This window comes from Gnatocerus cornutus, chromosome 7 (assembly GCF_029298725.1).
Source record: "Gnatocerus cornutus isolate USDA-ARS CGAHR chromosome 7, icGnaCorn1.1, whole genome shotgun sequence".
Classification (NCBI taxonomy): domain Eukaryota; kingdom Metazoa; phylum Arthropoda; class Insecta; order Coleoptera; family Tenebrionidae; genus Gnatocerus; species Gnatocerus cornutus.
The window spans coordinates 17,418,431-17,446,340 of record NC_142239.1 but is presented as its reverse complement, the minus strand read 5'-3'; the positions used below and the strand labels follow the sequence as shown (position 1 = coordinate 17,446,340).

At 41.1% G+C, this 27,910-nt stretch overlaps 8 protein-coding genes and 1 pseudogene across 13 annotated transcripts; 4 read left to right on the top strand and 5 right to left on the bottom strand.

Annotated features, from left to right (window-relative positions):
- Window positions 1-1,271: 1,271 nt before the first annotated feature.
- Agps (alkyldihydroxyacetonephosphate synthase) lies at window positions 1,272-5,065 on the bottom strand. Its single transcript, XM_088040588.1, has 5 exons — window positions 4,671-5,065; window positions 3,215-3,307; window positions 2,968-3,169; window positions 1,929-2,921; window positions 1,272-1,881 (listed from the first exon to the last, which is right to left on the bottom strand). The coding sequence occupies exons 1-5, from the start codon at window positions 4,748-4,750 to the stop codon at window positions 1,441-1,443; spliced, it is 1,809 nt and encodes a 602-aa protein (XP_087896714.1). The 5' UTR covers window positions 4,751-5,065; the 3' UTR covers window positions 1,272-1,440.
- Window positions 5,066-5,099: 34 nt separating this feature from the next.
- On the bottom strand, window positions 5,100-6,748 carry LOC148171865 (protein no-on-transient A pseudogene; annotated as a pseudogene).
- A 145-nt stretch (window positions 6,749-6,893) lies between these two features.
- Window positions 6,894-9,028, top strand: INPP5E (Inositol-3-phosphate synthase). Its single transcript, XM_088040589.1, has 7 exons — window positions 6,894-7,359; window positions 7,404-7,530; window positions 7,578-7,749; window positions 7,797-8,227; window positions 8,281-8,507; window positions 8,553-8,776; window positions 8,824-9,028. Exons 1-7 carry the CDS (start codon window positions 7,120-7,122, stop codon window positions 8,933-8,935), a joined length of 1,533 nt encoding a protein of 510 aa, XP_087896715.1. The 5' UTR covers window positions 6,894-7,119; the 3' UTR covers window positions 8,936-9,028.
- A 458-nt stretch (window positions 9,029-9,486) lies between these two features.
- Window positions 9,487-19,323, top strand: step (cytohesin steppke). 4 transcript variants are annotated; one of them, XM_088040802.1, is made up of 5 exons: window positions 9,487-9,677; window positions 9,778-9,851; window positions 16,823-16,915; window positions 17,883-18,482; window positions 18,534-19,323. In XM_088040802.1, exons 1-5 carry the CDS (start codon window positions 9,635-9,637, stop codon window positions 19,017-19,019), a joined length of 1,296 nt encoding a protein of 431 aa, XP_087896928.1. In that variant the 5' UTR covers window positions 9,487-9,634; the 3' UTR covers window positions 19,020-19,323. The 4 variants fall into 4 exon arrangements, with proteins under 4 accessions (XP_087896928.1, XP_087896930.1, XP_087896927.1 ...); XM_088040801.1 differs by lacking the exons at window positions 9,487-9,677; window positions 9,778-9,851 and adding exons at window positions 12,458-12,584; window positions 15,395-15,658; XM_088040804.1 differs by lacking the exon at window positions 16,823-16,915.
- Window positions 19,324-20,179: 856 nt separating this feature from the next.
- Window positions 20,180-21,455, top strand: LOC148171862 (uncharacterized). Its single transcript, XM_088040871.1, has 3 exons — window positions 20,180-20,498; window positions 20,550-20,735; window positions 20,782-21,455. The coding sequence occupies exons 1-3, from the start codon at window positions 20,389-20,391 to the stop codon at window positions 21,404-21,406; spliced, it is 921 nt and encodes a 306-aa protein (XP_087896997.1). The 5' UTR covers window positions 20,180-20,388; the 3' UTR covers window positions 21,407-21,455.
- A 2-nt stretch (window positions 21,456-21,457) lies between these two features.
- MFS3 (major facilitator superfamily transporter 3) lies at window positions 21,458-23,353 on the bottom strand. 2 transcript variants are annotated; one of them, XM_088040868.1, is made up of 4 exons: window positions 23,264-23,353; window positions 23,074-23,204; window positions 21,626-22,890; window positions 21,458-21,577 (listed from the first exon to the last, which is right to left on the bottom strand). In XM_088040868.1, exons 2-4 carry the CDS (start codon window positions 23,120-23,122, stop codon window positions 21,458-21,460), a joined length of 1,434 nt encoding a protein of 477 aa, XP_087896994.1. In that variant the 5' UTR covers window positions 23,123-23,204; window positions 23,264-23,353. The 2 variants fall into 2 exon arrangements, with proteins under 2 accessions (XP_087896994.1, XP_087896995.1); XM_088040869.1 differs by having other exon boundaries at window positions 23,074-23,353.
- A 92-nt stretch (window positions 23,354-23,445) lies between these two features.
- LOC148171860 (mitochondrial coenzyme A transporter SLC25A16-like) lies at window positions 23,446-25,040 on the bottom strand. Its single transcript, XM_088040870.1, has 3 exons — window positions 24,956-25,040; window positions 24,557-24,909; window positions 23,446-24,152 (listed from the first exon to the last, which is right to left on the bottom strand). The coding sequence occupies exons 1-3, from the start codon at window positions 25,014-25,016 to the stop codon at window positions 23,616-23,618; spliced, it is 951 nt and encodes a 316-aa protein (XP_087896996.1). The 5' UTR covers window positions 25,017-25,040; the 3' UTR covers window positions 23,446-23,615.
- A 1,036-nt stretch (window positions 25,041-26,076) lies between these two features.
- On the top strand, window positions 26,077-27,174 carry TFAM (mitochondrial transcription factor A). 2 transcript variants are annotated; one of them, XM_088040433.1, is made up of 2 exons: window positions 26,077-26,238; window positions 26,286-27,174. In XM_088040433.1, exons 1-2 carry the CDS (start codon window positions 26,171-26,173, stop codon window positions 26,956-26,958), a joined length of 741 nt encoding a protein of 246 aa, XP_087896559.1. In that variant the 5' UTR covers window positions 26,077-26,170; the 3' UTR covers window positions 26,959-27,174. The 2 variants fall into 2 exon arrangements, with proteins under 2 accessions (XP_087896559.1, XP_087896558.1); XM_088040432.1 differs by having other exon boundaries at window positions 26,280-27,174.
- Window positions 27,175-27,886, bottom strand: l(2)SH0834 (lethal (2) SH0834). The gene is made up of 2 exons (XM_088040434.1): window positions 27,694-27,886; window positions 27,175-27,637 (listed from the first exon to the last, which is right to left on the bottom strand). The coding sequence occupies exons 1-2, from the start codon at window positions 27,794-27,796 to the stop codon at window positions 27,201-27,203; spliced, it is 540 nt and encodes a 179-aa protein (XP_087896560.1). The 5' UTR covers window positions 27,797-27,886; the 3' UTR covers window positions 27,175-27,200.
- Window positions 27,887-27,910: the final 24 nt, after the last annotated feature.

Sequence of the window (27,910 nt, the reverse complement as noted above, 5' to 3'; positions counted from 1 at the left end):
TAGGATGATAGCGCACGTCCATTTAAAGCCGTAGTCATATTGATTTTAGACAGAAGATGTTTTCACGTGGGTCGAGTTATATGCGCTCTTAAACGTTACATTGGCCCATCTGAGTGTGATAATGTAACACGTCGTTGAATGATAATCGCACCGCCACAAGACACTAATTGTGCGTATTAGCGTATGTGTAGTGCGCTCTTGGAAGAGGGAATTCGAGGATTTGTGGGAAACCTACAAAGTGTTTCTAATTACTATTTCATTCTGATAAGGATGGCAGTACTGAAACGACTCCATCGTACGGATTTACAGCACAATAAAATTTTATTGTGAGGTTCCAATAAACATCACTTCTGTTACTCTTAATCCCGAAGAGAAGGCTGGAATTGTCGATAATATGAGACATAAGTTGATAATATCCTGTTCGTATCTATTCGCGTCATGTATACGTTTAAGACGTGAGAGGAATTTTGCTTGTCTATTCGAAACACGAAATTGTAATAAACGACACTCTTGTGCTGACTTGGAGGGAAAGTCTGCAAAAAATTAAAATTGTGGAGATAAAATCACTTGAAATATGTCTAGAATGATGATAGTCATTTTTAATATAAATTGAGTTGAGTGACTTGAAAGAAAGTTTCTGGATGGATCGTTGGGTCACGCACTGGTCCAGGAAGACAAATTTCAGCGTTTTACATCAGTCTCAAGTTTACGAGTTAATAGACCACGAATTTAAAGATTCTCCTGCAAAAATCCTTGATATTCTGCAGGATTGTTCTCGATAATAATTCTCATGGTTTCTCCAAGATTCGTTCACATTTTCTTCTTTGAATTATTGAGTCTTTTGGATCTCTTTGATTCCTTAGGTCAAACTAGTCTTTAATAATTCCTCAAAATTCTTTTCGTTCGCACTTTCATTAATTTCGGATTTATAAAATTTTCCTGGCGCATCCACCATTTTTCACTACTAATAATTTTTATTACCTGAACGTATTACCGCTGCTTTCCCACCCCTTTTTAAAACATCCCTCGAGTCCACACCTTGAAATCCACCCTTTTTCCCCCGCTCGCAGGTCATCGGCATCCCCGAACGTCGTTCCGCCCTTTTAAAATTCGCATTGAACCGCAATGGAATATGAGCACAAAAAGGATTGCTCAACACATTTACTGCAAACGTCTAGACGAAGGGTCGTAACACTCCAAGACCAATAAAACGAAATGTTTGCAATTTCATTAAAACGTTCTCTTTTAATTAGAGGTAAATAAGACTCGAATAAAATTGAAGACATTTATTAAGAAAAATTTTTGGTTAAGTCAACGCCACCCTATATCACAGAAATCGAAATACAACCTAAATCGAATGGTAACTACTCTAAATGTTTGGTTAAAAAAATGGCACGGCGATGATGAAAACTGTGACACAGTGCGAATGGTGGCAACACTTCACAGCTTGGCCTGCACTAGATTGTTAACTCCGAAGACGTTGTTGGGGTCCAACTCCTTTTTCGTGGCTAAAAACAAGTCGACTCCGACGGAGGAAACTGTTCGCGGGTACCACTTTTGTCGTAGTTTTCCCACGCCGTGGTGGTGGGAGATGCTGCCGCCACACGCTACAATTTCATCTCTAGCTTTGGACTCAATGATGTGGTGTACTTCAACAGGGTCATCAACATCGGCATGTTGAAACGCGAGATAGAAGTAGATTACGCATCCAGCGTCGTAGGTTTGAGTCACGCGACAATTTATCATGAAGTATTTAATTCCAAGAGATTTACATTCGTCGGAGACGCACTGCTTCACGTTTTTGCAGAGAATGAGAGCGCGATCCCACGGGACTGAAGTTTCGAAAGATTCGGCCACGATCTGGTACTCCAGGGCCAAGTCCTATAAAAATTAAATTAAGTGTTGCCTACAATGTTTTTTACACTCACTCTGATGTACGCGATGACGAAGGTCAACATGTAGCCTCTCTCCCCGTTCGTTTGCCCCGCCGGCATCCCCCCCGACATCCCCCCAATAGCGTAAATCTTCTTCTCGTGCAACTTCACGTCAGCTTCATCCCCTTCAAACAGCAACGTCATGACACACATGGAGTCAACATCAAAGCCTTTGATTTTCGTAACGTAAAACTTCTTCAAGCCGTCGAGGAGCAACCCGAAGTATCCAGCCTCAGGTTTAAGAATCATCCCCAGCTTAAACTGACTGTTGTCCATCAACCTGATAGACGCAGGTTGACACCGCTGCCTTGCCACTTCTCTCATACATTCCACTCCTGACTCGAAATCCGGGAAAACGATCGAACCGAAACGTTGGCATGTCGGAGCCGGGCGGATCTTGATGATCACTTCCGTGATAACTCCTAGAGAGCCTTCCGATCCCATGATTATATGATTGAAATCTGGCCCGCAGCTGAGACGAGGGACTTGGCAGCTCTTTTCCAGCACTCCTTTAGGGGTGACCATTCTCACGTGGACAAGGAGGTCTTCGATGTTGCCGTAGGTGTTCTTCTTCATACCGGAGGCTCTAGTGGCCACCCAACCCCCCAAACTCGAGAATTCGTAGCTGTCGGGTTCGTGGCCTGTCGTGAATCCCAACTTCTTCAACTCTCTTTCGAGGTCTTGGCCTATAATTCCGCTCTCGCAACATGCAACGAGATTCTCTCTGTCAACCCACAAAATCCTGTTCATCTGGGAGGTATCCAACGAAATGATCGTTCTATTTTCCCTAATGGGACACTCTACAGCTCCTGAGACGGCCGTTCCGCCCCCGAAAGGTATAATAACCATGTTATTTTCATCGGCGATCTGAACCAACTTTACGACCTCCTCGTGACAAGTGGGCCATAAAACTATGTCTGGAATACGCTCAAAAAACGAGTTCCGCAGAGTGTAAATGTCGTGGAGAGTTTGTCCATGAGCTCTAACCTGCAGAACGTTACTTATTACCGTTTAAACTTTCAAACTCACATACCAGCCGATCAATCCCCTTCACAGAGTAACTGATACCCAGATTTGCAATTTTCGAGAGATTTTCCGGGGTTAGACGAGGTTGCGGGTATTTATCTTCCGACGGGATTTCTTGGGCTTTTCTCACGTCGCAGTTGAAATCGACGTTGAAGGTCTCTTTCACCCAGCCGATTAAATGGGGGAGGCGAAGGTCACCGATTGAGTATCTAAAGGGCACAAGTTAGTCGAAGAAGTGCGAGAAGGGTTACAACCTCTGGCCGGTGAAGCGCACCTCGTTGGTCTCGGGGATGTGCAAAAACTTCGAGTCGTGGTAGCCCCAGCCGTTCCATTTTAACAGCTCCTCTCTGAAAACCACAAAGCAGTGTAAGAAAAAATTGTTGTTTCTAAAAGTCGCGTATAAATCCCCACCAAAACCTTTAATCCAACGCTTCGCTGATAAGAAAATGAATTGCAATATTTCCTTCCATGAGAACAAACGGTGCCCAAATTTAACTTCCATCATCCAACAATAGAAAACGTCTCGCATGATAAATCATGCATTAACCTTATTTATAGATTTTTTATCGATCAATCGGTTTCATGAATACAACGGCCACGCTGTTAATAAATAATAAGAATAGCATTCTTCGACAACCTAAGTAACCATCCACACCTTTCTTTACTGTGGCCATGACTCGTGTTGAAACATGAAACGTAATGTGATGCTTAGAGCAAATAACACGTACTCAAAATAGTTAAACACGGTAATATAATAACTGAAAATTAGTACTTATTGTTGGATGTACAATTCAATGACGAATTTAACACCTTTTGATAAAGCAAAACATTAAAGTAAGTGCAGTTCAATGACGACCGATATGACCACTCTGTAAAAAAAAGTAAAATATGTGTAGTACCCGAATTTACAATTGCAAATAATGCTGAAATCGTTTTAACGACGAAATTACTAGTTCGAGGCCCAGTTTTATTTATGTCAAGCTGAAAACATTATTAAAAACCTTATAAACACCACTGAAGCATATAGTCGGCTTAGGTTGTTAAGTTGCTAAGTCCATTTTTGAACAAAATGCGTTTTAAATTATATAAAAAGGATAACAGAAAGGTACAGCGTAGGATCCTTTTATGCATTATTTCAGAATTAACAAACATTGTATTTTTCATTCCCAAAATTATCAAATCGAAGATTTGACGACAAATATGTCAAAAATTAAGATTTCTCGACCTTGGTAAAAAAATTCAAAATGGACTTTGCAACTTAACGACCTAAGCCGACGATATGATTTTATTTAGTCGTCGCACAATCGATATCAAGATTACCAACGAGTAAAAAAAATGCAAGCCGCTGTTTTTCAGACACTTCACTTTATGACTACTTTTTTTGTTGATAGCATTCGTCATTCTATTTTTATCGACTTTTTATACCCTCTTGACGAATTTAATCCTACTTGAGCCCTTTTTTTTGATTAATTATTTCAAAAAAACATTGAAAAATAAGCCTTTTATGCAATTATTTAAAACCACACCCAAAAAAACATTTTCCATAAAACAAAAACCTCCCAATTGTGTGCTAGACCGCAATGACTCACCAAACAAATAAAATAAAATGAATGGACCACTAACCTCAATTATCCCAAAAATCAATAATTGATTTTATTTACTACTGCAACCCAACTGTACCTCTTACACCCCAAAACTAAACGAACTTACCGATTTTTAGGTATAACGCTCTTCACATTAATCGCCGCATCTCTCTGTTTTTGTAGGTTATGTGCCGGTTTATTTGACATCCCTGTAGATTTCCTGAATTACTCTTCTCCAGTTCTCGCCAAACATAAATGTGACTATTACTTGAAGTAACGAAAATTAGTACTATACCGCCCACCAGCCGACAGCCCCCACACTAGGCGTTCCGACGCACAAGGTTACCACCTGCCCCCACCAAAAGTCACTAAGCCCGATCGAAATTTGCCAAGGTTGTCAAGTTGTGATGATAGCCCCCTTATCGCAGTTCGACGTAAGTATTGAGTGTAATTCCACAATTTGTATATCTGCACCTACTCAATTTACGAGGCGATTTAATAAATTTATATCGCGCCCTCTAACGGAATGCGTTGGGTACTATTAAAACGCGGGAAATACAAAATTGGGTTTATTGTGTAATCAGATCTACAAGACAATACAGAACTAGCCGAACTCCTATTTTAAAATTGCATTTTTGCTTAAAATCTACGTCGTTTGGGGCCGAACTCGTCGCGACGCTCTGTGATCCACCGGTCACGTCGGAACGCATTGTTGTTCTGGGGAACATTTCCTTCTTCGGCTTTCACGTTGAAGGCGCCCTCAAACGGTTCTTGCTTCTGAAACTCTTGTTCTTGTTCATCTAACATGTTATGCAGCTGATGCGCTTGCATAAACAGATTGTTTTCCTGTTGCCTCCTCCTCATTTCTTCGTCATGGTGGACCATTCGCGCTTGAAGTGATTCTTCTTGGCGCCGAATCTGCTCCTCGTTTCTACGGCGCTGTTCCTCAACCTGTCTCTCTTTCATTTCCCATTCTTGCTTCTGTCTATCCCTGTCTTGTTCACGGGCGCGGAGTTCCTCCCGTAGCATCTCAGTCTCGTGTTCGTACCGCGCGTACTCCATCTGAGCCTCGAGTTTTTGCATCTCCATTTGGAGCTCCTTCTTCAGCGCGGAATCTTTCTGGGAGTACAAGTCAAGGAGTTGTTTCCAACGGAGTCCATATTCGTGCTCAAATGAGCTAAGATCGGCCATTCTGGGGCCCTTGCTGCGGGCTTTCAAGAAGTCCGGGTTTCTTTTAGGGAGGTACTTCTCCGGGAGTCCGTCATTATCGTTGGTGTGCTCGTATGGTTCAACCACAACTGGGCGCAGAGACTCCGTAAGAAAGAAGCAACGCTCTGAGCACCTTTTGATGGCGTGAAGGGCGTAGCCTTTGCGTGCAAACTCCACAATGCCTTCTCCTGTGGGTTTCCCTCTTTCGTCAACGCATACAGTGGCTCTTTCTACCTCCCCAAACACGGAAAAAGCATAACTTAGAAGTTCGTTTGACACAAAACTCGAGATATTTCTCACTTTAATCGAAGCGTTATTGGGGGCGAAGCGGATTTTCAAATTTTTGCCTTTCACAATGTGTCCATCACACTCCATCTTCGCCTTCTCAGAGTTCGCATAGTAATCAAACTTAATAAAAGCGAAACTCTTTTCTTTATTGATAAACAACTCTGTGAACTCCCCATATTTTCCAAACAACTCGTGAAAGTCCTGCTCGGTAATTTCCGAGCTCAAATTCCCTATGTACAATCGGTTCCGTCCCGAGAACTTCTTCTCTTCTGTCTCCAACGAGGGTAGCTCGACAACAGGCCCCGAAATCTGCGCCAATTTATCAAAGAACTTATCTTGGAATCGCCCATCCTTTTGCTCATTTTCTTCAGGTCGCAGATCGTCTCTGCGAGAAGGGCCCCCAGGACCCATCCGACCAAAACTCCGGCGACCTCGGGGATTGTTGAAACGCTGGTTAAACGGAGGACCTCCACCGCGTCTCTTTTGCCGGTTCATAAAATTACGATTCGGAGGTTCAAACCTCGGTGGCTCGTTCCCGTCGCGAGGGGCATCCTGAATGGGGGCTTCTTGTTGGCTGTGCGGCGAGTTTACAGCCGGAGACGACATTTTAATGGGAACTTCGGATTCAGTAGTTAGAAGCCGTGGCCACCATCGCTACAAACAAATGGTAGTTTGACAGCTGATGTACGGTACCAACACCAAGTGAAAGTTCCTAAAACACGACCTAAAAAACGACGAAATTAAATTATTCGGGCATGGAATTGAGATGGGGGTGGCTTTCGTGGGGGTAGACGGGTTGTTTATACGATTCGGGTGGGTTGTTGGGGGTGAACCAATTATTTATCGATCACTCTTGGTTCGATCTAGGATGCGCTGTCATAGCCGCCCGTTTGACATTTATTAGGTTATGTAGTTCTAAAACAATATTTATTTTCGTAATTTTAAGCAAGTCGCAATAATACCTCTCGGCGTTTATCGCCCCGCGTTATAAAAATGTGTGTGACGTTATCAAGCTGCGGGCTCCGTGAAACAAGCTTCACATATGAGGGACCTGCCAATACAAACAAACACTGAAAGTAATGACTATAGAACAGAACAGTTCCAAGTTCAAGCAGAAGAAGTCCCTTTCCCGATACCTCCTCCCGAATAAAATCCCCAATAAAGTTGGTATTGCAGTCAGTCGGAGTCAGAGTGCCCGAGAGCCGCGAGTTGACCACTGTGAAGATGTCCATTGTAAGCGTTCGATGACGATTTCGAAGCGCCCCTTGAGTCTGAATGTCTCCAATATGAGTCCTACGAAAGAAAGCAGTAATTTTCTGGTGAGTGAATAAGTTGGGGGGCTATTTCTCACTGTAGTTTGTAGCAAGTGAGCTCGCCGCTGGATCGGGGGGCTAGTGTCTCTGAGAATAACGTGGCCGAAGCGAGTTGTTTTAACGAGGAGAATTGTTTGATGGAGAAGTGTATCTCACATGAAAGCGTCTTGAAAGAAGGTTTGTTTTGAAGTTGGCTGGATTCTTAATTTGTTTTGTTTAAACAGCCCAAGTTTTGTACCTCATCCCGACAATGCAAGCGCGACAGAGGAACTTCCTGCAGGGGAAAATTGGGGCGAATTCTCTCCTAGGCCCTAAGGAACTAGACAGGGTGTTTCCCAACAGAGAAATCACTATTTTTGTGGGCACTTGGAACATGAATGGACACATGCCTCCAAAGTATTTATGCCTTTTTCCCTTTCTTTTTATTCATGTCTTTGTTGCAGAGAACTGAATGACTTTGTTCTTCCTATAGGCATCAAACACGTGCCTGATATCCTAGTTTTTGGAACTCAGGAATCTTGTTCTGAACGCTTTGAATGGGAAGTTTGCTTGCAAGAAACTCTGGGACCCTCCCATCTTTTGTATCATTCCATATCTTTAGGTACTTTACACCTGGCGGTGTTCTTAAGAAGAGATCTGATTTGGTACATATCAATAGCAGAAGACGCGAGTTTATCAGTCAGGCCAGGAACCGCCTTCCGGACCAAGGGGGCTGTCGGTTGTTCCTTCTTCCTTTTTGGAACGTCATTCTTATTTGTAACCGCCCATTTGACAGCCCACCAAGAGAAGGTCAAAGAACGCGTGTCTGATGTTAAAAAAATAGTCAATTCTTTGGATCTCCCCAAAACATTGCCCTGCAAGAATAAGAGCAAAGGTAAAATTACAGTTTCAACTTTTTGTATGTTGGTGGCACTGGTTTTTTTCTAGATGTGACCCAAAACTTTGACTACGTTTTCTGGTCCGGCGATTTGAACTTCAGACTCGCAACCCCCAGAAGCAAAGTCTTGGAATGGCTCTCAAAGACTAGTTTTCCTCTACCTGATCACCTCCCTCATGGCTATCTACACCACGACCAACTCTGCTCGGTTCTAGCAGACGGCGCCGCTTTCAAAGGATTCACAGAGGCCAAAATAACATTTCCGCCGACTTACAAAGTACTCTCAAAACTTTTTTTTTTGTTTATTGATAATTAATTGTAGTACGACCCTGGCACGCAAAATTTCGATTCTTCTTCCAAACAGAGAACCCCAGCATACACCGACAGGATTTTATTCAAGCAGAGGGCGGGGCGGAGATTCAGCGGACAAATGGAAACTCCGCCCCTTCAGTGTTTAGTTTACGATTCCGTTTCTTCCATTACGACGTCGGATCATAAACCGGTTTGGGGGGTTTTCAAGGCACACTTGCGGCCGGGGCTTGACACGTATGTTAATGGTTCACCCTGTATGAAATCTCAATTTTTTTTTCTAGGATTCCCCTGGCGGCGGGGCTTTTTCACCGCGACGTCTACTTGGAGGGTTTGAAGCGGCGGGCGACTATGAACGACGAGAAAGCGGGAACAGCCGTTTGTTCCCTCCAATAAATGACCAAAGTCCTAGTATAAGTGTCACGACGCCTTCGCTAAGTGTACCTCTGATTCTAGTCAGCAATAATAGCACAATTTAGTTACTGTTCTAGTCATTTTGTTGATCTTTTTATTGTTGAGTTTTTAAATTATACCGTAGAGTAGGATTTTATGTACCCCTTCGACCTAGAATGTGATTACAGGGTGACCAAATCTTTACAAATCTGCGCCTTCATGAAGTGATACTCATCAATACATATTTTTTCATTCCGTCTCTGGGAAGACACGTCTCTGTGTCACGTGATAGTGTGTTTAGAGCTGTTATAAATGTTAATAAACCCAGTCATAGCAGAGTTTTATTTGTACACCTCGTATATTCGACCTTAGTGCCTATTGAAAAATTGACCTACTTTAACAAATCCGGCGAAAAAATACAGATTGCGCAAATTCGCAGTGAAAATTGTTTACACTAAATTGGTGTGCAATAACAACGCTAATTGTAATTTGTTGTTAACTGTTGCCGGTTCGAGATTTGAAAAAGTAGTTCAAATTGAGCAACATGCGCAAGCGCTCTACTGTCATTTAGAAACGTTGACGATTCAAAATGGCGCTTTTGTTATCAGTTAGCTCAATATTTACGTTTGCTTTAAAACATGTTTAGTGCGTTTTCAAGTGTAGTTGTTATGTTGTTGTGGTTTTGATAGCGAACTTTTTGAAATGGGAACAATTGCACACACGCAGGAAGCATTTAGTATATCAGGTAATTATATTCCAATTAGCAATAATTTTAGGCACGGAATATTTATACACCGCGTGTTTTCTTTGTTTTCTATGCATTTCTATTTTTGTGCGTGTTCCAGACTTGTCTCCAGAGCAGCAGAAAATTCTTATCGACATCAGAAGACGAAAAACTGAACTTCTTTTACAGATACAAGTAAGTGTTTACTGACCTAGAAACACTGGGATTTTAAATCGGTAATTGGCTATTGTAATAGGAAAACATTACTAACTCAAAAAACGTGGAAAGTTTACTAACATTCGCTTGGTTTTAACTGTAAACATTGGCAACATTACGGAAATATACAGTTCTGGGGGCTGTAATGACACTCAGCTAATGTGCGATCGCTTGGACATTGAAGCGGCCTTGTGGATTATTACCTGTTGGTAGAACTGCCTTGTTACTAAGACGTAGTTGGTAGAACTGTCTTGGCGACAGACTTATCCCGATCAACATCAAAGCGTCCGTTTTATCGCTTTATACACTTGACCCAATCATCCGCGGTTCACAGAGCTTCTATTGATGTGTCTTCATGCAGGAAGTTGAGTCAAGAATAAACGTTCCGATGACATACCGTAATTACCCTCATAACCCCTATTATTGGATCAGCGCATAGAACTAATGGAAATATAAACGTGGGTGTGTATTATCGAGAGAATTGGAGAAGATAATGACTTCACTTGAGGCTATTCAACCACGTCTGATTGATTAATTTAATCCGGGTCTAGGAAGCATTTTTATTTGTTGGTACTTCTGATTCTGATCTGATTAGCTATAATAGGAGTACCAACTTATAAAAGCGAGTCAAGCCTCCCGGACTAGTCAATGAATTTAATTTCATCCCTCTAATCAATGGAAGAGTATTTTCGGTCGCTTGGGGTGACGTCAAAACAAGGGTGCGCCTATTAATAAACAATTTGTAACAAACCTTTGAAGTTTTTATCATACAATTCCACGTTATCGTTATCATAAAGGAATGTGTAAGTTTTTGTTCACATTTTCGCAACAATTATCTCACCTATGTCGTCACAACGTCATTTCCGGCTTTATCAATTTACGTCATTACGTCTTGTTTACCTCACACCATCGACAATTATTTTTTTCATTAGTTTGATTAATTTCCGAAGTTACGACGCTTTTAATCCAGTTTTGGAGTTGCGTGATAACAAGTTGCATGCGGAAATCTAGTTGTAATGTGTACCACCTGTACCACAATGATGAATGCCTCGTTCTGTTCAGATTTTACATAAAAAATTTATTGTCCGGAAGTAGTGTAAACGTTGTGAAATTCGTCGTTGGAGGGAAGTTATACAATCGCAATTTAAAGTCTTTGGAATTTTGATTCTTTTTTATCTTTTGAATTTATTTATTAGTTTCTCCACTCTCTCGGAATTGATTATCTTTTGTCAAACGACGCGCATTTGCAGCTTGCGATAATAACTACTTTCCATCCAACACAATTTTTCATTTACCAGAACATGCAACCTTCACATGTTGCATGTCAGACAGCACAACAATTATCTCCGCTAGTCATTCAGTCTGTTTTACTGTTCGACATTACAGTAATTTGAAAGCCACTGATAAAATTAAAGCGAACTAAACTCTCGGAATAATTTTTTGACTAATTGAATGCGTTTCTTGGAACAAATTCCACCGTGGATTCTTTTTTATGCATGCAAAGTAGGAGGACTCGTCATCGGACACCAAAATATGTTATTTGCATAGATGAAGGCTAGTTTATATTTATGTTTTGTGTATGTAAACAAGCATTGAAATTTCGTCTTTTATGGGCGCTCTCTTATTTTTCCGTCAACTATTTTTGAATTGAAAACACTTTTATTTAAATTAGATTCAAGTTTATTTGAGCGCGGCACATGTGCATGAGCACTGCTCCATAAAAAGCGGTGTATATTTGGTTGCCTAACCACAACACACGACTATTCAAAGTTGTAATAATTAATTATCATATTTGGAACAAAAGCCTCAGTGATGAGTCGACGTGTTCCTAGAAGTATCAACACGTAATTAAGAGGTGAAAGTTCGGAATTATACTAATCATGGTTTTATCTTCGAAACATTTCTTTAATGATGTTATTAAGCCTAATCCAGGTGAAGATTTCTTCGTACCAGTTCCACACTGGGCGCTAATTGAATTGAAATTTCCCATCACCAACTCCTAAATGTCACTGTTTCATTTCATGCCCAAACAAATTGACATTTCTGGTGGAGAAGGCAAAAATGGTCATTAGCGACACCCTTGAAAGGTCGTAAACCGCCCCCACAGTACTTTCCCGTATTTTTCCATTATCAAATCAAACACCACCGGACGCGTCACAATCAAAGAAAAGCCCTTATCAGCTTTAACAGGAAGCGGAATAATTCGTTGATTCACAAACAGGAAAGACAAACGCGAAATAATTTGAATCTCGGCCAAGAATGACGCCACGAATCTGTGCTTCGTTTAAATAAAGAACTTTTTCGTTTCTACCAATTGACCACTGTTTCCAATCCCAAAGGAAACCATTAATCTTCCCAGGGGCGGGTCATGGTTGTTTTTTCAAGGGGCCATCTGGTCGGGTGTCGAGTTTCAAGACAAGTGTCTTGTCGTTTTATTTTTACGATGACCGAATTGCTTTCACGGAAGTATCGTTGATTGATTGGATCATCTTGAAATTCGCTAGATCCCGGTTATCCTTGTTAAAGGACTCGGTGCGTCCTTTCAAGTCGCGGTCACGTGGCTTCTGACGTCCACGTTCCATTCTACTGGCAAAAGCTAGGAGCGACGCTCAGTTTTGCTCGGACGAGCGATAAGAGAGTATCATCCTTGTGACCGGTTGTGGTGTGTTGTGCCTTAACTTATTGTGATATTGTTGAGAAAAACGACAAAAGGTATTGTTTGGTGATGTGGTACTTCATTACAATATTATCTGCTTACAATTTGTTATCACCATGTTGAAAAATTTATGCTAATCTTGTGCAAATTGTGTTGATAATGTGAAAATACGACGACATCGTGTTTTTCGTCATTCGATCTTAAGATCGACCTTTGAAGTTATGTTGAGAATTTCCGACGATTAGGTGACTTTTACATTAATTTGTTAAGTAATTAAAGTGACTCATTACGACAGAGAGAGGTGTCAAGTTATTTATCGAAAAATTACAGTGAAAATAAAAATATCTTCGCACATTATTGCCTGTTGGCTGAATTCTTATTCCAAATGTGCACTGCACATTTCATATTCTGCATGAGTAATTGTAACCGACTGGTTTTTTTTATAATGTTATCAGTGGATGTCAACCGCATTTTAACCGAACTGAGTAAAAAAAAATATAGCTTGACCTTTTATTTTTTCCACTGTTTTTTTAAACCTCGTTTCTTGTTATATCTCGACGTTTATCTCAATTATTTGTATTGTTTGTCTGGTGTTATCGTGTTGTCACTTGAGATTTGACAGGTTTTTTCCTTGTGGTATTTTGTGGCGAATATTACAAAAAAAAAACAGAAGAAAAATCCCAAATTTTACCTTGGAAATTTTGTTTTTATCATCCTGAGAATTCGAGGCCCAAAAATTGCAGAGTTCAAAATAGCAACAAACTCAAAAATGAGGAATGTTTTAACATCCTGAAAATCGCAAATTTTGTCCTTCAATTTTGAGCTTCATGTATGAAAATCCGAGTTATGTTTAAAAACTCGTTTTAATTTCATTGCGGTCATAAATTCGCTAATCTCGTTATAACACTATTATTATTTATTTTATTTTTGGCTCGAACTCAAAATGAGATTTTTAATCGGAAAACTACTTGTCGTAAAATCTTTTATTGTATATTTTGAGCCGGATAATTCCCAGAAATACAATTCGATTATTTACAAAAGACCTTTTCATCCGAGCTTTTACCGCGACGCCGCTGTCCTCCACCCCCTTTCCGAGGCCACTTCCATAAAACCCAGTGGCGTTTCATCTCATCTAATTCCTCTTTGTGCGTTATTTATTTATTATCCCGCATTCCGAATCGTTCTCGTCGTAAAACACACAAAACAACAATCTTTGGAGCCCGTCGACGACCGTCTGCTGACCTTAGACGATCAATGATGTTCTGCAGAATTCCGCCCTCGCGCGGAAGATCCTTTCGCCGCGCTTGTTACATAAGCAACTATTTTTCCCAATTACAATTATTTTTAGTCATCATTAAATTAAGCGATAGCCTCAGAACGTGTCTTGCTCTGTCTATATTTGCCGGTTATGCGTTTCGGTTATTTTCGATCGAACTTCACATTGTATCAGTAAATGCAGTAGTTTTGGGCCCTGAAAAGGGTTGACTTTCCGTCTTCAGGTAGCTCCATTATAAGGAAAATTTGATGTTTCCGCCCCTGTGGATAATGACGCCAATTGCTGGCGTGTTTTGTTACCGACTGAAAAAAAGTCCCTTCAATTAGACTTATTAAATTATGAGGGTGTGTTGTTTGCAAGATCGATAAGGCAGTGCCCCCATGGATCAAATATTTGTTTACACGTACCTAAATCAATGGGAAAAGGAACATTTCCAACGAGACAATGTTGGGAAATGAACGCTTCTCACACTCTCGGTTGAATTTATTGCAAACAGGATCCGAATTAACCTCGTTTTTCTTTGTTGAAATGTGACGACGGCGCAAGGTTCAATTATTACGTCAAGAAAGGTAAATTCTTTTACGATATTGTCACGTGCTAATTATTTCGCTCATTTCATATAAGTAGTTCGTCGTTGATCCGCGCAAAAATCCACAGGAAATCGTAATTTTCAACTAATTTTCTCAATTTTCTATAATTATATTGTTAGCGTTTCCACTTTCTGAGCTAACTTAACATTTGTATCGTTTTTCGTTGAACTAGCACGCTCTCTCGCTGCCTTTTTTCTTCATTTTTTACAGTTTAGACCGATAAGTCAGGACAAATGACTCATTTATTTTTCTTCAATCTGCTGCTTCCTCAAATTGCTTTAGTTTCTTAATTAAAACAGCGAATGATTCATTGTCGAAGTATGTCGGATCGCTTCGAATTTGGGTGAGAACAACACAAAAACACTTATTGTGTGCACCTCCCATAACTGCTTTTTTACGATAATGCGACCGGAGTTTGAATGTGAGCTTTGTCAAAGGTTGGCAAGCTCTCAGTTGTTTACTTCTTCGCCAACGGTAATGTCGAAGAGTTCTGCTCTATAAACTCGATTTTCTGTTTGGAAAACTGCCAGAGAAGGCGAAAGAGTAGTGGAAGCCACCCCTAAAACGGTATGGTAATTTTATGGAGAAATTAAGTAATTTTCGGGTGAATAACCAACAGGTTTCTCGCAGATGTCACGCAATGGTCTCTGGTTATTTTAGGACCACAACGAGACGTAAAAATAACATTTCCGTTCTTTGCGTATTTCGCAACAAGGGAATTTCCTCGCACCTTAAAAATTAAAAATTCTGTCTGCAACTAACCTGGCCCAACGAAAATAGCCACCAGAATGCAACAAGACCAAATCCTAAAACGCCGTCTAAATTTAGAACACAATGCGCACAAGTGGTTTAAATTCATCAGAAGCCATCATTGGCAGAACGTGCTCGTTATATCTCTATTTATTTTCTTACTATCGTTATTACCAATAAATCATATTTGTAAGCAGATAATATTCAGTCGCAAATCGCGATAATTACCGGAATTTCTCTGACGTTTCAGATCAAAATTACATGTCAACATGAAATCATGAACTTGTTACTCGTCTTTTGACGATAGACTGTCAAAGTAAAGTGTTTTGTGTGCCATGCAAGTATGCAGTATACAGCTGTAGCCCGTGATCGCAAAGGTTCAGTGACGAGTACGACCCACAATGTCGCCAGTTGGTTTTCCTCCTTGAAGAGACCAAAAAAAGGGAAACACAAGACTGAATCTACTTCGAAAAGTGCCTGGGATTTGTCGATTTGGGCCAGCTCGAGAACTTTGGTAGGGAATTTTTACTTTCAGTGTGAATGACCGTAAAGTTTGATCTGCTAACACCCTAATGAAGTTAGCACCGTTGCGACACGTTGTTTAGGTGTATGTAATGATACGTTACAGATGGCGGGTACTAGGAGTACCGTCTTATCATGATTCAATATCGGAGATAAGATTGTTAAATTCGAGGTATTGTTTGCCCTTAATTTAGTCTAATAAAATATTTTGTTGCGATAAGAGTGAAGTGACGAAATTCTTTGAAATCGTATCTCCAATGCGTCGATTACGCGAATTGTTTCGAATTTGGAAGTGTCCTCAAGTTGGGTCGAATTGTTTATTTAACTATTTTTATCGGGGACTCGCGTTTATGGTATTTGGAAACATAATATTTACAAAGACATGAAAATTGAAGTAAATTGTTTGGATCACATTAATACTAATCATTTTTGATTATTGCTCACTCAAAAATGTATTTTTAGCCTTTAATATGGTGCTAAATAATTCCGCGAGCCAAAAATTTCTCAATCCGTTCTAAAGTCGATTAGTTGAACCTTCAAACTTCAAGGAGCAATTGGAGTTGAAAAAGTGAAAATAAAAAGCTTTCTTAATTCCAAACTGCTTTACATGGAAACAGTTCGCTCAATGAATACAATACTGATAATGATAATCCTTTCCACGTGTTATACGATCGCGTTTTCTTATCTTCGAAGTAATAAAAATGCGGCTGTTGGCAGCCCCCCTTGCAGCCACCTGCAGCCGCAGCGATGCAGGTACACATGGCTGAGTGTCATTATAAAAATCGCCAATTGAACACCTGTAGAATTTCCCGTTTTTTCGTGTAAAAATGCCGCTCCAGTTTACGCCACGCGCTCATCCTAATTGGTCACATGAAACATCTGCTCATTATTTAATCAAAATAAAAATCACAGTTGAATTAAATCAGAACAAGTTTTTTTCCCGTAAAGATTATCGATCGTGTTGTCGACCCTTTGTTTTATGAAGGACACTTTGTTTATGTAAGTCGACTTAATTAAACCTCAATTTTACGTTTTTTGAGTGTGATGTAACGCGAATATCGCTCTCCTATTTTAATCAATCGCCGACAACGCACCCGTGAAGAGGCATATTTGAAAGAGTTGTGTTATTTTTTTTCATTTCTTTTCTCTTCTGTAGTTCCTCCGTCCTCTCATGTGTTCGTGTGTGCGTATATGTGCCTCGTACATTGTTTACGGTTTGTTCCCTTGTTGTTGTTCGTGTTCTTCAGGGGTAAGAATGAGTGAATTTTATTTTTTAGCTTCGTAGGTTTATTGTTTACTCTAACCTTGTGGTTTGTTGAACTTTGTACGCTTGTTTTGCGAGCGAATCAGTGGCGGATTTTACCGAACAACTAGAGGAAAGGTGCCCAAAGCGTCGCGACGCCATTTTTATTTCTCGAGTTTCCGCATTAACAAGGCCGCGTCAAGGTTCAGTTGTAACAATTATTGATTCATGTTGGCTTAAGATATTAACAGGCTCTGCAACATTCTTGTTACTGCGAAATTCAATGGTATTTCATTACCATATTATTGTGATTGTTTTTGACCTTCTGTCGACAATTTTTTGGGTTAGGGGTCGCTCTGCGACCTGCAATAACCCCAAAATATCAATTGCAATACGCACGGATTTTGCATTGATTGAATTAAAGTGATTGTTTCAATCCTTGGGCTTTTATTAAGAGATTTTTCATACTTTCTCTATTACGAGGAGACCGTTCAAAAATTCTTTGGGTTTTTAGGAGATAGCGGTGGTTTGATTTTGGGTCAAAAATTCGCAGATCCTGCAGCATGTTGGTAGCACTGATGGCATTACCAACATATTTTAAATTCCTCAGGCTCGTATCAGAGTTATGATCAATTGAAGGACTTTGCACTTTCTTGTTTTCCAGTGGGTTTCCCGCTCCATTCAATAAAAAGAAACCCAAATGGAAATTCCAGCAAGTGCTTCGCTCGAACAAATTTCCAAAATTAACTTCCAGTGGCGTAGCACACTTTTTCGCAGTCATAAACCTTTCGCCTTCACATTCAAAGAACGTACGTAATTTGCATGTTCGTCGACGTACATTTGAATGTTTGATTACGTGTAACGGTTCCGCCACTGAGTCAAGTGTTTATTTTATCACTCGCTTGATCTTCTCAACACCGCACTGTTGCTTCTGGAAGTCTAGACTTTGTAGTGATTGCTCGTTCTTTTGCAGCATCTTAAAGATGAGCTCGTGGAGGTCGTCTCCGAGATGGAGTCTCTCGACTCGGGGGAAGACGGCAAGAACAGCAACAAGACCAAAATGATGTCCATCGGCAGGAAAAAGTTCAATATGGACCCGAAAAAGGGCATCGAGTACCTGATTGAAAAAGGCCTTCTTCAGAACACTCCCGAGAGCGTGGCGCAGTTCCTTCATAAAGGCGAAGGGTTGAATAAGACGGCGATTGGGGACTATCTCGGGGAGAAGAACGATTTCAACGAGAAAGTCCTCCAGGCGTTTGTTGATCTTCACGATTTCACTGATCTCATACTAGTCCAAGCGTTGAGGCAGTTTTTGTGGAGCTTTCGATTACCAGGGGAGGCGCAGAAGATTGATAGAATGATGGAGTGCTTCGCGAAGAGATACTGCGATTGCCAGGGGGAGAATAATATTTTTGAAAACTCCGATACTTGCTACGTGCTTTCGTTCGCGATTATCATGCTTAACACGAGTTTACATAATCCGAGTGTCAAAGATAAACCCACGATCGAGCAGTTTATTAACATGAACAGGGGGATTAATCAAGGGCAGGACTTGCCGAGGGAGTTATTAGTGGTAAGTACTCGGCGAAACTCGCGAATTCTGTTATTAATTGACTTTTCACAGGGTTTGTATGAGAGTATCAAAGCCGAGCCTTTCAAGATCCCCGAAGACGACGGCAACGACTTGATGCACACTTTCTTTAACCCCGACAAAGAGGGGTGGTTGTGGAAACAAGGCGGTCGCTACAAGAGCTGGAAGCGGCGCTGGTTCATCTTAAACGACAACTGTCTCTATTATTTCGAATACACCACAGATAAGGAACCTCGGGGAATTATCCCCTTAGAAAACATATCAGTGAGAGAGTGCACAGACCGACAAAAACAGCATTGTTTCGAATTATACGCGAGTGGTGGTGCGGATTTTATCAAAGCTTGTAAGACTGATTCTGAAGGAAAAGTCGTCGAAGGTAAACACACTGTGTATAGAATGTCCGCGAGCAGTGAAGAAGAGAAAAGCGAATGGATGCAGCGATTGAAACAAAGTATTAGCCATAATCCTTTCTATGACATGTTGGCAAACAGAAAACGCAAAGCTCAGCATCATAACTAATGTTTCCAAATAAAGGTTCAGTCGAAACAAAAACGATCTGTTTAATTTCTATGAAATTAAAAGGTTTTTGTCATTTTTCTGAATGCGGTCCTGCTAAATCTCAGTTAGGTTTTTAAGTACTAGTCTTTCTGCATATTATTTATTTCTTGTTTTATACGTGCGAGCTTCACCTGTTTAATCGTTATTTATTAGTGTGGTTGCAGTTGTACATATGTATATTTCGTTGCAACACTGTATATAAAGGTGTATTTTGTTTTGTATCATAGATTTGTGTAAATAAATTTGCAAATTTCTATATTGATAACTGCTGCCATCTCCACCACCAATTGATGCACGTCCCCTATAGATCGATCCACCCTTAATTTTAACACCGTTTTAAAAAAATAGTGTCAGTTCTGAAATCTGGTTCAAAAACATTTAAATACAGACTTTACATCAATTTCGACCTCAGCAGGATCAAAAATTTGTTGAAGTTTTTCATTGATTTAAAAAAAATTACTTGACTTGATTTTTTTCGGCAAAACGAAAAGCAGGAAATAAATAAATTTGGATCCGTGAAAAACAAATCTGAAGTCTTTTAGTTATTGTTTTATTATGGGTCTACTAAAGACAGGGCAGGTCTTTGACGTATGTTTTAGATTAGGCCACTCTTGACATTTTACTGCATCCGGGAAATCAAATTTTCGAGACTTTAAATGTAAAGTTTCTCAGAAATTCTCACAGATAGCGAGGAACAGGCAAAGAAAATGGATTCAGGAGTGCTAAATTATGCTGTGGGAAGAGTTTCGTATTAACCTGAAGACTTTCATGTTTTTTGCTCAGGGGTTGTTGATTCATGGATTTTGAAATTGGGTCAAATTTTAAAATCTCTTCTAAACCAACTTTTTCTGTCTATTTTAAGCTCAGGAACAAGAATCTGTTGAAGATTTTTCGCTGTGACGCTTCTTTAATTTTTTATTAATTTTTAAAAATTTGTATTGGTATTGATTTTTTTCGGCGCACATAAAAGCAGAAAAATTCTCTCTCTGTCAATTTGAACTACAGAAGAATGAATATTAACTCGGATTTAGAATTCACGGCTTACTTAATCTTTAATTTTAATATTTACTGTTCTGTATGAAGATAGGTCATTGTCGTACGTCTGAACTTAGCCAATAACACCGACCAACCACGCATTTGATTGGTTGACTTTCTTCTGTCAAATTCAAAAAACCGAACCAAAAATTGTCTTTTTTTCCGTTAATTAGGGTTCTACATTTTTGTGGCCTCAAAGTTGCATTAGTTTTATCACTATCCAAATGTTTCCAACTCTTGTGTCACTTTTTATTGCAATTTAACAGATCTGTCACACTAACATTCCTAACCTAAAATGGAAAGTCAGACGATCACGAAAAAACAAGCCAAAACGACCCTCTCGGGTAAAAAAAAGAAAACAGAAGTCATTAAAAACGTTTTAGCTAAACCTTTTAGCAATTACTGGTACGTGTTACAAAACTCCCTTAATTTTTTTCGATTTAACCTCACTTTCAGGCCCGCAATCTCCCCGGAAGACAACAACAATCTACACGAAGTTTTAACAAAATTTCTACCCAAAGTTGCAATAACTAAGCCAGTCATACCGTATGAAAGCATTAGAAACGTTCCCAGGCACGAGCGAAGGAAGTTTCGGGAGAGTTTCGTTCACGAGGGCCTTCCTGCTAGTAGTACTAACGACAAGTAACAACCCCATTAGCACCCCACTTGGGCTAACTTCTCATTTTAGGAAAAAGTTAGTGTTTGGGATCAACGACGTAACGAAACTCCTAGAAAATCAAGAAGCAGGGGCTGTCTTATTGGAAGAAAACGTACAGCCCCGGATTCTCATCCAGCATATTGTAGAGCACGCGGTTTTGTACAACGTTCCTGTGCTTGTAGTCAAAGGATTAAAAGAAGTGTGTAAGAAAAAATGCGGCATTGCGGGGGCTGCCATAGCTATACATAAATCCGTGTCTCCTGAGTCAGAGTTGGGGCTCATTCAACAGACTGTTTATAATATCCATGAGAACTATCCTATTCCACAGAATCATATTCATAGTGATAGGGGCCGTATTAGTACCATCACGATTCCGGATTCTGAAGACGGGAAAAGTGTGGGCTCCAGTGACGAGGAAGAGAACACAAATTACCATTTGGGGGCCCTCGGTGAAGGGCAACGGGCGTTCGTCCCCCCGAAAACCGAAGAAGTGGTGGCTTTCATTGATTTAGATACTGACACAAGTATGAATTTGGCCACTCCCTCTCTTAAGAAGACTGAGGCGCGGTACAGAGCACTCAGCGTGAAGAGACTAAAAGGGGACAAGAACCGCAATAAGAGGAAAATGAAGAACTTCAATAAAAAAACGAAATAATGACAATTAATTTCATAATCAGAATAAATTCGATTTTGATTAACAGTGAGGCTAGTGTATTTTGTTCCATGACTGTGGTACTCCGGAGCCAAAAATGGGGTACACCACCGTGACGACGCCGTACAGGGCTATGGTGATGTAAAAAACAATCCTCCATGAGTGTATACTCGGCTGAAAAGCTTAATTTAGTTACGTATTTTACTTTTTCCGGCCTCTTACATCTTGGTGAGTCAGCTCCCCCACAACTATAGGGACAACTATCCCAGGAATGGTCGCTGCAGTGTTGGTAATCGCTATTAAAGTCCCCGCGTAGTGTGGGGCAATATCCAGGTGATTGGCCAAATGCCCTGAAAACATGCCCCCACAGCCTGTCACCGCCACCGTCATCATCGTCACCGCCAAGATTCTATTGCATTCAATAAAACATAGAATAGTCAAACAAATAATTGGTATAATGGTGGCAGTCAACGTGGCAATTTTCCTAGCTGTGGTTGTCGTGAGTTTGTTCTTCTCCATCAACTTGTCCAACACTTCGCTAAGAATTAAACTGAAGAGCCACATGGTCAAGAACGGGACTGAAGAAACCACCGCGTTTTGACTTATCTCGAACTCGAGCACGTTCTTCATGTACAAGGGGAGTTCGATGAGAAGCATGTACCAGCCCCAGTTGCAACAAGTGTGAGCTATAAGGATGGCCCAAAAGGGGGCTGATGTAAACACGTCCTTCCACGGAACCGGTGGGTGTACCTTTTCATCCTCTTCGCCAAGACTGTTGACAATGAAAGCCCGTTCTTCTGGGGTAATGAGGCGTTGCTTTGTAGGGTAATCTGAGATAAGCCATGCCCAGAGGAGGAGCCAAATCGCCGAAGCTGAACCTTCTATGTAAAAAACAGCCTCCCATCCCAATGAGCCTGCTATAAGTCCCGAGACTAGAATGAACACCACCGTCCCCAAAGCCGTCCCCGCGTAGACAATGCTACTCATGACACTCCTCTCCAACGGCGGCGCCCAATGCGACAACAACACGTGGCATGCGGGGAACGTAACTCCGCCCCCAACTCCCTGTAGAATTCTTAAAAACAGAAGCCCCGCCCAGTGCAGTTTGGAGAAGATCGGACTCAGCAACACGGCGACGATGTTGAGAGCTACTGCGAAGAACATCATCCATTTCGCACTGAATAACTCGGCGCCGCGACCCCCGGGAAGCTGCGTCACAAAGTAACCCAAGAAGTAGGAGGAGAGGAGCCATCCTTGGACCGTGGCATCCCAAATAAAGGGGCCGTCTTGAGATTTCACGTTGGTGTCATTGTCTTTCGTGAAACCACATTTACTAGTGGAGTCGGATTTATTATCGTGGATGCTGGTGGTGGCGGTGGAGTTGATCATTGCGACGATGGTGACGTGGAGAGCTACCTTCATACCGTAGATTAGACCCATGCCTACGGAGCCCATGATGGCCATCACGTAGCGCGCCTTGCATTTGGCTGAAATAAGAAGACATTCCGTGACTCACACTATAGACGTATTGTCATGAGCTGACAGTTGTACCAACGTGTGATAAAAATACTAGGCCTCCCAAATATCGTGTTTTTTGAGTGCAGATTTGGGATAGAGACCGCGTAAATTGAGGGCAATAAAAGTAAAAATAGATCAATTAAGGAACTTACGCCCACAAATTGAGCCTTTGGCTGGGACCTCTTCGTGGTGTTCCTCCATGTTGTTAATTCAACCTCCTGATAGTTCTTGTAAATTATGAAATGTTCGATGTAGTAAAATGCATGCGAAAGGAATTAACACTCTGAAGCAAATTTGAGTTGAATTTTATTCTTTTCAGTAAAAACATTGGGAATGACTCACCCCACAATTTATACAATAAAAATAAGACTGCCGCCCGGGTTGGAGTCTGGTCGCGTTCTGAGACAACCTTTAGCGCTCTACGGACGAATCTTCCCAAGGTGACCTGAAGGCGTGCATCGACCGCATCCCCATTTCCCAACGCGTCGCGAACTTGTGAAATATGTCAAAAAATGACAAAACAATTGCAACTTCTCATTTTTATTTCTTACATTTGTACTGTGCTTCTAACCTGGTAACTTTAAATAAATACAACAAAAAATAATTTACATAAAAAACTGAGCTCCCTCTAAAAATATCTAAAAACTCGCCGCAATAATACTACTCCTGCTGGAATGTTTGTCATTTTCATCCCTTACTTCACTTGCAACCCTGTGTCAAGATTCAGGACCTGTTTACACGTCTCGTACGTGGTAAATGACACCGCGACCATCGGTATCGCCCTTAAGTAATTAATCGACATCCCTCTGTACAACCCCCTGAACACCCCATTCTCGTTGTAGATCATCTTCAGCGTACTTAGCATTCCTGCGGAAAACCGCTTCGTTTGGGGGTTCATCAACGCCAGTTGCATTCTTCGTCTCGTCACGTCCAGAGGATAACTAACACTTTGAGCCACAGCCCCTGCCAAGCCTCCACAAATCAGCTTGGCTGGTAATGATAGAAGCAACCCTCCTGTGTTTTTCTCACAAGGGTGGCACGTCCATTTCGGGAGGTATTTCATACAGCCATACTTCAAATACTCGAAGCAGTAGAAAGAGAGACCGGCGTAGGGGACCATCCCCATGAGGGTGGGGACGAAGCCCCGGTAGAGAGCTCGGGTGCCACCCTCCTCTTTGAAGATGGTGACGGCGGCGTGGGCTATCCCGGTGTAGATGTGCTCGCCGCTTATCTGGAAGTGGAAAGCGGTTACGTGAGGTATTTAGAAAGTTAAGAAGAAAATTGCGACCTATGACCGCAAGCTGATGACGCAAAAAGAATTCCAATGCCTTTTGGACTCTTTTTTTGCGAAAAGGCCTCGAAATAGGTCTAATTATCATAAATTAACGTTTGCTTTTAATTGCAGGTGTTGCGGAAAATACGGTCTAATTAGAAAGTCGCACAGGAACAGCAAAAAATAATGAGCCATTAAAAAGGCGATTACGTCAAGAAAAAATGCATGCGTCGTAAAGTGTTTACGTTTCTGGATCAGCAACTTTGGATAGATAACACTATTTTTACCGCCACGCCGATAATAAACAAATTCGAGGAACCATGCAAGTGAAATCACCACTTTCCCATTTTCAGAGCACTGACCTGGAAAGCCAATCTTGCCCGAATGGTGTCCAATGGGTAGGTCAAGGTGACGGCCGTAAGTCCGGCTCCGGCCCCCGCTATGAACTTATCGATATGTGAAGTGGCCCCAAAAACACCATCCAAGTACCTCTTATAAACCTCAAACGACGTAAACTGTGTCGCTGCGTAGGGAAAAATCCGCACCATCTGGGCCCCATTTCCTTTATACATCGCCCATGGGGATTCAGTCTTGATAATGTGGCGTAGCCCCGAAAAGACTCCGTGGCTTTCGTGGTGTTTACTGTGGGCTTGTAGGAGGATTTTGATGCGGTCCAAGGGGGCTACGGTGGTTTTTGATATCATTCCCGCGACACCTGGAGATTGTTAGTTATTTATGGGGGCGACAAGTGAAAGACTTACCTCCAGCGAGGAGATTTTTCACGACGAACTCGAGCTTCTTGTTTTCAGTCTTGAGAGCCATGGTAATTAAGGTAACAGGTGAAACACAATGGGACTAGGAACTTTCTCTTTGTGCATCCTCTTGAGCTCCGCGCTCTGAAAGTTATGAACTTTAGACGTGATTTTTATTGGAGTGATAACGTCACTACTTGTTGCACTGGACGCGAGTGACACCACTGCGGACAACTGTTTACTTTCATTTAAATACACACGGAAGTTATTGACCTTTTGGCCCTGACATTGTAACACACTTGCGTGAGATGCACGGAAATATCTCTTTGTGATGCAAATGCCAAGAATTCACTCCCAAACACAAAAAATTCAAAAACACGTTGCTATTTTTAAGTTTCCCGTGGAAAATTTTAGGTTAGAACGTTTGACGTATTTGAAAGGAAAACGCCACGCGACAACCACTGCACGTGCAAATTCGAAGCACGAGAAGTGCAAATTAACTCACCTGCTGGGACCACACTTCGATTTGAATTGTGAAAATTGCGCCGAAACCGACGGGAGGCTAACCCACTTTCAAATTAGACGCCATTTTGGACACGCTTTCTAGAGGACGCAACCGTGGAAAAAAACACGCGCCGCATCCCATTGTTCTTTTTAATTAAGCTCGTTTTGATAAAATAACGTTATCTGAGTGAGCACGCCCCCAATGGGGCCCCAAAAACGAGATTTTTCGCTAAACGAAAATTGCGCTATTTCTAGGACGCGATCACTTTTTAAATTTGATTATTTATTTATGAGTAATTTTACAGTTTGATTTCCACTGATCCATGAAACCCGTTTTCGTACAGTAAGTTAAAAAATACGGTCCTTGGGCCATTTATAGCCCGGCCACTGTTGCTTTTCCAAAACCAAATTCTAGTTGGCACCTCTGGTTTTTATTTAAATATTAGAAAACTTAATTTAAAATAAAATAATAATCACTTTTTGAATCTTATTTTTGAGTTTAGATTGAACATAACTTGAGACTTCTGGATCCATTTTTTTACAAATGTATCGTCAAAATTAACAAAAATGTTTTTTTTTTTTGTATTTCTGCTAAAGGTATGCAACCAATTATAGGTTGAGTTAACTAGTCGCAGCGCATGCACCGAACATCGGCGTCATTTTTCATGCGATCATAACCTAAGTTTTCTTCACAATTTTTTTTGGCATTTTACCATCGTGATGGCCTTCCAAGGCTTTTTTTCCCGAACGTGCCATTTAAGGAACAACTGGTTTTTACTCAACAACAGGTGAGGTGTGTTTTCTGTATTTTTTTCATAACGATTCTCAGTGTTAGGTTGCCCCAATTTAACCAAACCTCAGGTGTAAAACAGAAGGTGGTGGACCAACTGAAGGAGCTCAAGGTGCCGGAGAAGCCGAAGAGGCCGTTGACTCCCTACTTTAGTTTTTTCCAAGACCAGCGTCCTTCAATTATCAAGCAGAATCCCAATTGGAAAGTCACCCAAATAGCTGTACAATGTGCCTCAGATTGGAAAAACATCGATGCTACGACGAAGCAGAAATACGTAGATGCATATAAGAATCAAATGGAAGACTACGCGGAGAAGTACTCAAAGTATATCAATAGTTTAACGGATGACCAGAAAATGGCTCTAGAAAGTTATAAAAAAGAAGTAAGAGCGTCGAAAGTCCGGCGAGAACGAAAGAAAAAAGTTAAGGAGAACGACAAACCGAAGCGCCCCATGGGGGCTTACTTGTTGTACGTCAAAGCGCAAGCTAAAGCCAACCCTAAGAAGTCTTATATTCAGTTACTAACAGATTTAAAGGGAAAATGGTCGGAGTTATCGGCCGGCGACAAAGCCCCTTTTGTCCAAGAAGCAGCTAAAGCCAAAGAACAGTTTGAGACAGAATTGAAACGGTGGGAACTTAGAATGATTCAAGAAGGAAACGACGATTTAGTCCGCCACAGTACTCTGACCGGGAAGGCCCCCAAACCAAAAAAAGAATAGGGACACTCGTGTCTTCCTCCAGGAGCTTCCGCCCGGACGGGTGAAGACACGGAACGAGAATCTCAGTTTGGGGTAGTGAAGGCGGAAAGCCAAAATAACAGTAAAGAACAGACGGGGATTTTATCCAAGCTGAGAAAGTTTTTTTATTAATTTTTTACTGTTATTTTGAGCCAATTATTTTAAGTTTGTCGTGTTTAATAAAGCCAATATTACTAATTTGGGATTGAAGGCACTTTAATCTATCATCTCACCTGTAAGACATATTGTACAAGGTCACAACACACAAAAACAAAGAAGTACACCATGAGGTCTTGGAGGACAGTGGAAATTGCCTCCAAATATGTAATCACAGAAGAAATATAAGAGTTTTTAGCACTGGCAATCAAGAGAGCTGAGATGAAGCTGCGAGTTTCCGTTTTTTGATTGGACAAAAACTCAATCCCTTCAAATACTAGTAACGGAAGAAAAATCGTATTCAAATGCGTTGAATGAGCGCCAAAAAACTTGTCAACTACAAGCAACAAAACGTTGATAAAGACAGCTAAAGCGCTGACGACGGTTTTCCTATATTGCTTAGGGGGCTGTGTCAGAACTCTCTCCGGCTGCACGTCTCGAATTTCGCGAACTTCCTCGCTGGACGGAGATTCGGTCTTTTCCTCATGACTCTCACAAACAAAATCTGAAATATAACCACACTTCTGTATCAACATAACCCTACTTTTCCCCCAGACTTACGTGTGGTTTTTTGCTCGACACCTGAGATCCTAGTAAGACGACTCTGCGAGTTTTCCAAAATTTTGCGCCTTCGGGCCTCGCGACGCTTTGCTACATCATCCATTGTTTTGACAGAACATCTGTCATTTGACAATTTGATGCGGCGGCGTTGCCGGGTCTGTCATCCGGGCTATTACGTAAATGTGAAATGCGCTTTTCACGGTCAAGGATGTTTACT

Excerpts from the sequence above, each read along its gene's own strand:
- INPP5E (XM_088040589.1), top strand. The coding sequence starts at position 7,120 with ATGACTATAGAACAGAACAGTTCCAAGTTCAAGCAGAAGAAGTCCCTT. Across the intron at positions 7,360-7,403 it reads AAGAAAGCAGTAATTTTCTG|CAAGTGAGCTCGCCGCTGGA; the intron begins GTGAGTGAATAA and ends TGTAGTTTGTAG. Across the intron at positions 8,508-8,552 it reads CATTTCCGCCGACTTACAAA|TACGACCCTGGCACGCAAAA; the intron begins GTACTCTCAAAA and ends AATTAATTGTAG.
- LOC148171862 (XM_088040871.1), top strand. The coding sequence starts at position 20,389 with ATGGAAAGTCAGACGATCACGAAAAAACAAGCCAAAACGACCCTCTCG. Across the intron at positions 20,499-20,549 it reads AAACCTTTTAGCAATTACTG|GCCCGCAATCTCCCCGGAAG; the intron begins GTACGTGTTACA and ends CCTCACTTTCAG. Across the intron at positions 20,736-20,781 it reads GCTAGTAGTACTAACGACAA|GAAAAAGTTAGTGTTTGGGA; the intron begins GTAACAACCCCA and ends TTCTCATTTTAG.
- step (XM_088040801.1), top strand. The coding sequence starts at position 15,488 with ATGCAGTATACAGCTGTAGCCCGTGATCGCAAAGGTTCAGTGACGAGT. Across the intron at positions 15,659-16,822 it reads GGGCCAGCTCGAGAACTTTG|TTCCTCCGTCCTCTCATGTG; the intron begins GTAGGGAATTTT and ends TCTCTTCTGTAG. Across the intron at positions 18,483-18,533 it reads TGCCGAGGGAGTTATTAGTG|GGTTTGTATGAGAGTATCAA; the intron begins GTAAGTACTCGG and ends GACTTTTCACAG.
- TFAM (XM_088040432.1), top strand. The coding sequence starts at position 26,171 with ATGGCCTTCCAAGGCTTTTTTTCCCGAACGTGCCATTTAAGGAACAAC. Across the intron at positions 26,239-26,279 it reads TGGTTTTTACTCAACAACAG|TGTTAGGTTGCCCCAATTTA; the intron begins GTGAGGTGTGTT and ends AACGATTCTCAG.
- MFS3 (XM_088040869.1), bottom strand. The coding sequence starts at position 23,122 with ATGGAGGAACACCACGAAGAGGTCCCAGCCAAAGGCTCAATTTGTGGG. Across the intron at positions 22,891-23,073 it reads CAAAGGCTCAATTTGTGGGC|CCAAATGCAAGGCGCGCTAC; the intron begins GTAAGTTCCTTA and ends TTCTTATTTCAG. Across the intron at positions 21,578-21,625 it reads GGGAGCTGACTCACCAAGAT|CCGAGTATACACTCATGGAG; the intron begins GTAAGAGGCCGG and ends TAAGCTTTTCAG.
- LOC148171860 (XM_088040870.1), bottom strand. The coding sequence starts at position 25,016 with ATGGCTCTCAAGACTGAAAACAAGAAGCTCGAGTTCGTCGTGAAAAAT. Across the intron at positions 24,910-24,955 it reads GAAAAATCTCCTCGCTGGAG|GTGTCGCGGGAATGATATCA; the intron begins GTAAGTCTTTCA and ends AACAATCTCCAG. Across the intron at positions 24,153-24,556 it reads GGGCAAGATTGGCTTTCCAG|ATAAGCGGCGAGCACATCTA; the intron begins GTCAGTGCTCTG and ends TTCCACTTCCAG.
- Agps (XM_088040588.1), bottom strand. The coding sequence starts at position 4,750 with ATGTCAAATAAACCGGCACATAACCTACAAAAACAGAGAGATGCGGCG. Across the intron at positions 3,170-3,214 it reads GTGCGCTTCACCGGCCAGAG|ATACTCAATCGGTGACCTTC; the intron begins GTTGTAACCCTT and ends TGTGCCCTTTAG. Across the intron at positions 2,922-2,967 it reads TGAAGGGGATTGATCGGCTG|GTTAGAGCTCATGGACAAAC; the intron begins GTATGTGAGTTT and ends AACGTTCTGCAG.